General features: G+C 51.8%; 1 protein-coding gene across 1 annotated transcript; it reads right to left on the minus strand.

The window, feature by feature from the left end:
* Positions 1–223: 223 nt before the first annotated feature.
* On the minus strand, positions 224–9,535 carry LOC116956442 (uncharacterized). Its single transcript, XM_032978085.2, has 3 exons — positions 8,593–9,535; positions 6,579–6,748; positions 224–2,720 (listed from the first exon to the last, which is right to left on the minus strand). The coding sequence occupies exons 1-3, from the start codon at positions 8,921–8,923 to the stop codon at positions 1,980–1,982; spliced, it is 1,242 nt and encodes a 413-aa protein (XP_032833976.1). The 5' UTR covers positions 8,924–9,535; the 3' UTR covers positions 224–1,979.
* Between the last annotated feature and the right edge of the window lie 450 nt (positions 9,536–9,985).

Genomic DNA, 9,985 nt, shown 5'->3' on the forward strand with positions numbered 1-9,985 from the left:
GTCTTTGTTTTTGTCGTGTGTATGTGTACGGGTGTGTGTGTGTGTGTGGATGTGGTGCTGGCCACCCACCCCCTCGTGTCCCGCGCCGGCCTTCATAGGTGCTCGCTAAGCCGCTAAGCAGCACTTGCCCCGACAGGCGACGCGGTTGAAGGCCACACAGGGAGGGGGGGGGGAGCTTCGTCTCGTACCAAGTCGGTAACGGAATTACATCACGAGTCGCTCATGAAACCGTCTCTCTTTTATAGATATATAAAGATGTCTCGCGACAGCCCGCTGCGAGTCCACTCTCATAGCGCACGCGGCACGCAACACATCGGGGTGATTCCGTTCCCGTAAATCTGCCGCGTATGCATAATAAAGTATACGCGTATAGAATTGCATATATAATATCCCTATTTAAAAAAAAAAGATTACGTGGTTCGCACGGTTCTTGTGTTGCCGCCTACTCACCTGTAGCATCTCTGACATCCATAACTTCGTCTTCATCATCATCATGGCCATCATCATCATTACCGTCACCATCATCATCATCACACGCTTTGGCAAATCGCGTAAGCGGCTATGGCTAACTGATGAAATCACTCAAAGTTGCGTGATCGATTCCGGTCCTATATATATCTCTCTCTCTCGAAACAAAATAATCGAGCTACATACACATCGTCACTACCAGCCGCGTAAAAATCGTAAACTCTGATTGACTTAAAAATATGTTTTTTTAAACGGTTGCTATATAAATAATTCAATATAAACGATGCGAGTGAGGGTGTTTTAAATTGCCTCACAGTTGGTTAAATAAAGGGCATTGTAATACTGTATATAGTACGTACGTGTATATTAAAGCAAATAAGTGTGTATATAGATAAACGGCATCGCCCCCGCCATAGGAATATGGAATGTCCACCGTTGGCTTAGGAATGTATTTCGCCCCATCCATACCACCCCTCGTCCCATGTTATAGTCTATCTCTTTTTCCACTGGCATAACGGAGCCATGCCGGGGTCATTGCAAGCCGCAAGGCGCCAGCTCGTTATTTTGTTTCCACTGCAAAAGCCGAGCCGTGCCGCTCCACGTCACACCCCTGGCCCTGCTTGGCCCCGAGCGAGATTTTCCAGTGTCTTCGTGGACAGAGCAGAGTCGCACCAGTTTGGGTTTTCGGATCAGCTCGGCAAATCGCCAGTGGGTAAATAACCCGTACCGTGGGGGAACCGTGCTGGCGCGGTTTGGACGTGCCAGTGGAAAAGAGATGTGCATTAACTTGACCCTGCGGGGTAATGATTCACTCAGCACCTGCGATGTGATTATATATTTATATTAAAGCTGTGCTGTGTAAGTGTTAATAATGGCTACGTACAGGACACAATTTCAATAAATATAATTTTCTTGAGAATTATTTCGATTTTTCTTTCAATTTAGATTCAAAATGTTGGCGCGGGCAAAGAGCCAATCAACGGTGGCTCGCAATGACAAAGCGGAAGTCTTTAACGTCCGCCTCAACGGCAGACGGTGGGCTTTGGTAATGAATGAACGTAATCACGAACGCTGGAGCTTTCACCTGCAGCACAGAAGTCCAACTGCGGATGGTCGGAGGGTTGACTTATTCAGCCCATCATCTCTCCCGGGGGGGAGGTCGATACATTCAGTACCATCACTCCACTCATAGTCAAAAACTCGACAGCGGTTGTCCTCCGAGCAGGGCCGTGTGGGGGGGGGGGGGGTGAGGCCGGACGCCTTCAAACTAAACCGGAAGTATTAGATCTGACACCGGTGAAGTCGAAGCGCTGCTCCCCCTCCCCAAAACCGCGGGGCCCGGGGCGGTTCCCCCCCTCCCCCCCCCCCTCGATTCGTCGTACCCTAGGGACGGCTCTGCCAACGAGGTTACTGGCCCTCGTCATAAAAACGTGGAATTTCCACCAATAGCCTGTGGGTCACCAACTGTGCTCGCGGACGCACGCGGTGACGATTTGTAGTAATGACAGCGTTCATTCGCCAACCACGCTCGACTGAGCACTCTCCACCGCCACCGCCGCTGCCGCCCCCTGCCCCCCATCTTCTCCAAATGTCAGCGTCGGGGTCGGATTCCGGGTTGGGGTCGCGGCCACTGCGGGGGGTCTCTGCCGCACCACCTCGTCGTCCTCCTCCTCCACCTCCACCAAATCCTCCCCCTCCTCCTCTTCCCGGTCTTCCGCCTCGTCCATCGCCGCCTCCTCCAGCTGCTCCACCAAGAAGCCCAGCGGCTGCTCCACGAGTAGGAGGCCTCTCGTCGTCGGGGCCGCTTCCCTGCCCCCCACCCCCTTCCTGCACGGGCACGGAGCCAGCGAGGGCAGCAGGAGGCTCTCCACGCTGAAGGGGATCACGGCTCGGCGCTTAGGGGTCCGGCACCCCGGGGAGGGGTCTGCGGGTGGGGATGGGTGGCGAGGGGATCTGGTGGACCCCTGCTGCTCCTGCTGCTGCAGGTGCTGTCCATGGTGCTGCTGCCCCTGCTGCTCCTCCTCCTGCTGCAGGTGCTGTCCATGGTGCTGCTGCCCCTGCTGCTGCTGCTCCTGCTGCTGCTGCTTTCTCCTCTTCTTGTCGCGCCGCTGCCGCTCCCTGCGGGCGATCTCGGCGGGGTCCATGGGCTCCCCGCTGCACGTGAGTGGGTGGGCGTTGTGCGCCGGTCTGCCGGGTCCCTTGCGCGTGTTCTCCTTCTTGCGCCACTTGGCGCGCCGGTTCTGGAACCACACCTGAAGGGGGGCAGGCGGGAAGGGAGGGGAAAGGAGGGGAAGGGATGTGAAAGAGGGAGGGGAAAGGGAGGCGTAACGGGATGGAAGAAAAGGAGAGGGGGAGAGGCAGGGATGGAGGGATATGGATGGCGACGAGGGTGAGGGAGCGAGGACGAGGGGGGGACGGAGGGAGGGAAATACATCGGAGGCGAGGAAAGGTGAGAACGCGAGCGAGGGAAATTAGTGGAGGGAAAGAGGTAGAGAGGAGGGAGCGGGGGTGGTCGCGGGAGGGGAGGGAGAGAGCAAAAGAGAGATTTGCAGAGTTAAGCATGTATGCAAAGAGGTGAGCAAATCACTTAACTCACGTGCATGCACTGCATACGTATACGCAAAGACCTAGGTGATGGTATAGTGAGTAAATAAAGAGATAACCAGGTACACAGACGGATGAGCACACAACCAGAGAGAAATTGACAAACACACACAGAGGGAAGGCGGCCAAGCGGATAGATCAATGTGGAGATGGAGCAGGATCGCCATGGATGGAAGCAACCAGCGCTGCAGCATATTAGGGGAGGCCTCCATCTAGCAGTGGAGAGACCGTGGCTCATGATGATTATGGTGGTGGGGAGGAGGCCTTCATCTAGCAATGGATCGACCATGGCTGCTGCTGCTGATGATGATGCTGATAATGAATTTTAGTTGGTAAAACTGATTTATATTTTGTTCCACGGTAAATTGACAGTTGATTGCATTTACGGTGTAAGGAAAAAAAAGCCGATCATGCTGACGAAAAAATAAATAACTTAACAGACCCAAAAAACACATAGATGATCAAAACCGCGCCCACGGTATAGATGGCAAACGGGCAGACAGCGAGAGTCGAGTAAACACAAGAGACGTAAGCAAGCGTCGCGACGGCTCATAACGGCGGCGGCAAGTAAACGAACGCACGCACGTGGAGCGACGGTGTCAGAGTGGACGTGGTGCACTGCTCAATAGAGCCACATCTCCTTGTTTAGAGGCCCTGAGCCGGTGGTGGAAATTCTACGCTCCTATGGCAGAAGGAAAGAGTTTATCCATAGAGCAGACCAACTGTTGACTCCCCCCCCCCCTAATAAGTGGGTCTCATTTTTATCGACCCCCCCCCCAGAAGGGATGATGGGCTGAGTGCCTTCCGGGTGCATAAACTGAGTCTACCGCGATTCTATGCGATGGAGAGCTTTTACTTCCCCGCCATAATTTAATTATTCATTTAAACATCACTTATTAGAGCTAATACGATTCATAATAAAAACAAATCCACACTAACTCGGGAATAAAAGCTGATTCGAAACTGAGAGTTTAGAAATCTCAATGTCCGTGTTTATTTCCTAACTCCATAATATTGCACTAGAAACGATTGCATGCGTTTGCAAATAGTGTACGGGTGTTTGCAGAGACCATTGTCAATAGTGTACACCGCTGAATGGTTGACTTTACTTCACCACGTTGGTCAATGTGGGTCGGGAATCGAAATCGGGTCACTGCAAGGTTAGTGTGCAAGTGCGCTAACCGTTGCGCCACCGCTCCCTTCACTCCCCCCCCCCCCCATTAGTTATATTTTATGATAAATATTAGAATGTTGAAACAAATAAAACACATACGTATTGTGTTGTTGCAATTGTATTGTCTTGATAATTACATTAATTACATTAATTTAAGGTTAAGCTTCAACATTGTTGATGGTGAAATTAAATTATATATTTTAATACGCACAGAAAAAACTCAAATAATGTGCATCACAATTAATAATTTACTGTGGGGGGTTGGGGGGGTTAGGCGACGTAGAATAATAATATTTCCAAATTTGTGTTGTAAGACCTTCCACCACCCGACACAGCCAAAACACTTAGAGTACATTGTTTAACAATGCACTGAACCCGGTGATTTAAACAACCAACAGGTTCTTACAACCAAAAATACGAGCAAATTTACCACGATTATATATTTTTTGTCAAATTTTAACTTTTACCATAATGGAACATAATCGTGAATCTTATTTTAAAATGATAGTTCGATGTAATTTTTACCATAACAAATGTCAATATGCATGAAATATTTCTACGTTTATACGTTGCACAAAAAGGTAAAAATTGTGATATTTACTGCACCACTGTTGTCATAAATGATGGAAAAATCTTCAATATTGCTGCAGCTCTCTCGTTCATTGAAAAAAACATCTAAATAATTGTCAACTTTAATACAGTACTGGCCATCATAGTAAAACTAATTTATATTATGCATGTTTGTCTAGGCCATACACAATTACAGTAAAATATTTCTAACTAAAATTTGTATTATATTGTTCACAGTAGTTTACAATACACACACAGATCACTTTACCGTTATTATTGATGATAAAACAATTAATGTATAGTACTGAAAAAAATATTCGGTAAACACTTTACCATAGCCGTTATTATGGAGGTAATTTTGTTTTGACAAAAAGTTAATAGGATCAACAATAAATGTAAACTAAACTATGAAACCCATTTTTTTATTTTACCCGGTAAGGCTGTTTAGCTTTTTTCAGAAGCGACATGGCCACAAATGGTAGCTCAACGAAGTTGGCTTATCATCATGTAGAAATTTATAGCAGCAAAATACAGTCCTCTAAACGCAAGTTGATTCTAAATGTGGAGGGAAAAACCGGAGGACCCGGAGAAAAATCCACGTGACCACTGGGAGAACATACAAACTCCAAATATACAGCAGGCGTCCGAGACGGGATCAAACCCACGACCTCCTGCATACCAGGCGAGGTAGTTAACATCTCGCCACAGTGGCAACAAATTTTTTTTTTACCACTTAAAGTTCATAGTTATCATCAATATCATCTTCATCAGCAGTCGTGATAGATCCACTGCTAGACAACGGCCTCCTCCCCATCATAAACATGAGCCATGGTTTATCTACTCCTGGATGAAGGCCTCCTCCCCATCATCATCATCATCGTGAGCCCATGGTCCATCCACTGTTGGACGATTGAATCACTCCCTCTCCTCGGTGGTGGCCCACCCCATCGGAACGGCTTCCATTTGTATTCTTGGTTCTTTCGGTAAAGTCACGTAGAAGGGAAACAATAAAATAATAAAAATATAAAACAATAAAATTGTCAATTTGCTTTGTTTGCCCGCTCCGTTACCACCCTTGGCCCGGCAAGAGTGTGTCATCATTTGGTGAAAGTAGACATCTACCGAGACGGCAATGCCCTACGCTAACACCGCACGTGCCACGCGGAGTGAACTACGTAATTCGTGCCAGTGCTTTACCGACGTAGAGGAGCGGTGTCGCTCAGTGGTTTGTGCAGTGCCCCGGGAAAGACAACAACAACAAATCCGCACGGGCTACCTCGCTCACCGTCGATTCCTGGCCACGGCTAACATCAGTGGTGGCTCTGTGAACCGCTCCCGGTGGATCTATCTGTCCCACGGTCGACGTAGCCTCACATTAATGCCCGGTTCGGCGCGTAAATAACCATCGACCCTGGGAATACAAAGGCGGTCGGGCGTGGCGCTGGTCACCCAATCCGCCCTCCCATCCGTGTGTCTTACCAGCTTTCATCTCGTGCGACTCGCTAACGGCACTGGGGATACAAAGGCGGCCGGGCGTGGCGCTGACCACCCATCCAACCCCTCCCCTAAGTGTGCCGTACCAGCTTTCATCTCGTGCGACTCGCTAACGGCACTGGGGATACAAAGGCGGCCGGGCGTGGGGCTGACCACCCATCCAACCCCTCCCCTAAGTGTGCCGTATCGCCACCCCACCGCAGCCCCAACGGTCTGTTGAGGCTGCACGCGGGGCGCCTTCGTCTTGCGCCACGTGGTGTTCGTTCACCTGCACGCGGGACTCCAGCAGGTCGAGGCGAAGCGCCAGCGCCTCGCGCATGAACACGTCCGGGTAGTGGCTGCCCGCGAACGCGCGCTCCAGCTCCTCCAGCTGCCAGCCGGAGAAGTTGGTTCGGGTTCGACGCCTCTTGCAGGCGCGCAGACCGGGGTCCGGGGAACCTGGCTCGGAGGGAGAGCAGGGGTCGCGATTATTATCATCATCATCACCATCACATTTGTACCTTGCTGATCTCGTCAAGGGGCATAAACCATCATCGCGCCAACTCCGCTCATCTTCGCAGCAGCAGCGGCTTTTGATGAACCGTCGAACAAAGACGGCGGTCACCGCGTCGCGCGCTTTCAGACGCGCTTTGGCGGCCGTCTGGAACGCTCTTCCTTCCGATATTAGGAAGTCACCAGAGCTATGCACTTATTCTTATAGATTGAAAACTCATCTCTTTAGAACCGCTTTTCGTGATTAATTTGTTGTCCTTCCCGAGCACCTCCGATTATCACGGTTGGCTACGTACGGTGCGAAAGAAGTTCAACTTACATACGTGGGAAGTACATGGAGCGCCGTAATGTTCACCATTTATATACAAATATAACCCTGACCCTCACCCCTCACACGAACCCATCATCCTATCTCCTACTAACCACAAACTTTAACCCCTAACCGTAACGCTAGCCCTAGACACTAATTATAACCCCTGACCCTAACCCCTCATTATAACCCTTAACCCTAACTCTGACCCAGAACGCTCGCCGTTAACCCCGGAAAGTGAATATTCGGTTCGGGACCTGGCTCCCGTGTCTGTGCGTAGTCTCCGTGTCTCTGTGCGTACTCTCCGTGTCTCTGTTTCTCCGTGTCTCTGTGCGTAGTCTCTGTCTCGGTGTCCACGTGTCTCTGTGCGTAGTCTCTGTGTCTCTGTGCGTAGTCCCCGTGTATCTGTGCGTAGTCTCCGTGTCTCTGTTTCCCTGTGTCTCTGTGCATAGTCCCCGTGTCTCTGTGCGTAGTCTCTGTCTTGGTGTCCACGTGTCTCTGTGCGTAGTCCCCGTGTCTCTGTGCGTAGTCTCCGTGTCTCTGTGTCCCCGTGTCTCTGTGCATAGTCCCCGTGTCTCTGTGCGTAGTCTCCGTGTTTTTGTGGCCCCGTGTCTCTGTGCACAGTCCCCGTGTCTCTGTGCGTAGTTCCCGTGTCTCCGTGTCCCCGTGTCTCTGTGCATAGTCCCCGTGTCTCTGTGCGTAGTCTCCGTGTTTTTGTGGCCCCGTGTCTCTGTGCACAGTCCCCGTGTCTCTGTGCGTAGTCTCCATGTCTTTGTGTCCCCGTGTCTCTCTGCGGAGTCTCCGTGTCTCTGTGCGTAGTCTCCGTGTTTATGTGCATAGTCCCCGTGTCTCTGTGCGTAGTGTCCGTGTCTCTGTGTCCCCGTGTCTCTTTGCGTCGTCTCCGTGTCTCTCTGCGGAGTCGCCGTGTTTCTGTGTCCCCGTGTCTCTGGGCGTAGTCCCCGTGTCTCTGTGCGAAGTCTCCGTGTCTCTGTGCGTAGTCTCCGTGTTTATGTGCATAGTCCCCGTGTCTCTTTGCGTAGTCTCCGTGTCTCTGTGTCCCCGTGTCTCTCTGCGGAGTCTCCGTGTTTCTGTGTCCCCGTGTCCCTGGGCGTAGTCTCCGTGTCTCTGTGCGTAGTCCACGTGTCTCCGTGTCTCTGTGCGTAGTCCCCGTGTCTCTGCATCGTGTCCCCCTTCACATAACTCTTATCCCTGCGTCACTGTCCCATTTTCCCGTGTCCCCGTCACCCCGCGTCTTTAGTCGTCCCACGTCTCCGCGTCCCTACGTATTGTGTCCCCGCGCCTTTGTCCCGCGTGCCCCGAAACTCTGTCCAACGTTTCCTCCACGTCTCGATCTCTTATCGCCGTCTCTCACATCCCATGCGTGTCCCTGTGACCCCGTGTCCTTTGACCCCGGTGTCAGCGCGTGCCTGTCCCTCGGTGTCCGCCGTGTCCGTCTCCCCGTGTCCCCGACGTCTCTCACCCGCGCACGTGGAGCCCGCACTCGTCGTCTCGTCACCTACTCCGCGGACCCCGAAGCTCGCGGGTTCGAACCCGGGCCCAGTCGCGCTCCCCAGGACCTGAAACCCGCCCGGGACCGCGGCCAGGGGAAGCTGAAGTTGATGCTGATGGTGCTGCTGCTGCTGCTGCTGGTGATGATGGTGCTGGTGATGATGCTGTTGATGCTGATGGAGGTGTTGTTGGTGGTGCTGTTGGTGGTGGTGGGGGTGGTGGGGATGGTGGTGGTGATGGTGGTGGTGATGGTGTTGATGGTGGAGATGATGATGCGGATGAGGAAGGTGTTGATGGAGCATTGTCGTGCCGGGTGCGCGCAGCAGCTGCTGCTGGTGACGATGATGACTATGATGGTGATTATGATGATGATTATGATGGTGATTATGATGATGATTATGATGGTGATTATGGGCTATTGCGTTATGATGGTGATTATGATGATGATTATGATGGTGATTATGGGCTATTGCGTACTGATGCTGCTGATGATGATTATGATGATGGAACCGAAGTTGCTTCTGCCGATGCTGCTGTTGTTGTCGTTGCTGCTGGTGATGATTATACTGACGGTGATGATGGCAATACTATCGCTGCTGTTACTTCTGCTGCTGATGATAACGGAACGGCAGTTCCTCCTTCTGCTGCTGATGTTGCTGTTGTTGCTGAAGCTGCTGTAATTAAATTTTCTTCTGCAGCTGATGATGATTACGGAACAGTCGCTGCTCCTGCTGATGCTTTTTAACCTGCTGTTGCTACTTCCACTGCTGCTGTTGCTGCTTCAACTTATTATTTCTTGTGCTGTTGCTTGCTGCTGCTGCTGCCCAGACAGGTCGCGCCGTCCCTCAGATCTCTGATGGAAGGTAGTGATGGTGGAGGTGATGGTGGTGGTGGGTGGTGGAGGGTGATGTTTGAATGATTGAGGTGGTGGGTGGGTGGGTGGGGGGAGCTGCGTTCGACAGGGTGGTGGGACGAGGAGGTGGGAGGGCGGGGAGGGGGGAGGCGGTGTGGGAGTCTGCGGGGTGGGAGAGGGGAGGGGGTCCCCTTGGTCGGGAAGGAGGAGGGGGTGGGGGGGAGTCAAGGGGAGACGGAGGAGGTGAGGGTGGCTGCGGCTGTGTAGGGGTGGCGTGGTACGCGGAGGAGGATGAGAGTGGGTGGTGGTGGTGATGATGCCGTTGCTGCTGCTGCTACTAATGTTATTATTGTGGTTGTGATTATGATGGTGGTGGTGGTGACGGTGCCGCTGCTGCTGCTACTACTAATGTTATTATTGTGGTTGTGATGATGGTGGTGGTGGTGACGGTGCCGCTGCTGCTGCTGCTACTACTAATGTTATTATTGTGGTTGTGATGATGATGACGATG

Source organism: Petromyzon marinus, chromosome 3 (assembly GCF_048934315.1).
Source record: "Petromyzon marinus isolate PM22_M1 ecotype Great Lakes invasive population chromosome 3, UKy_Petmar_22M1.pri1.0, whole genome shotgun sequence".
Classification (NCBI taxonomy): domain Eukaryota; kingdom Metazoa; phylum Chordata; class Hyperoartia; order Petromyzontiformes; family Petromyzontidae; genus Petromyzon; species Petromyzon marinus.

Coding starts and splice junctions, on each gene's coding strand:
- LOC116956442 (XM_032978085.2), bottom strand. CDS start 8,923: ATGCTCCATCAACACCTTCCTCATCCGCATCATCATCTCCACCATCAA. Junction 6,749..8,592: donor TGCGGGCTCCACGTGCGCGG/GTGAGAGACGTC, acceptor CCTCCGAGCCAG/GTTCCCCGGACCCCGGTCTG. Junction 2,721..6,578: donor TGCTGGAGTCCCGCGTGCAG/GTGAACGAACAC, acceptor GCCCCCCTTCAG/GTGTGGTTCCAGAACCGGCG.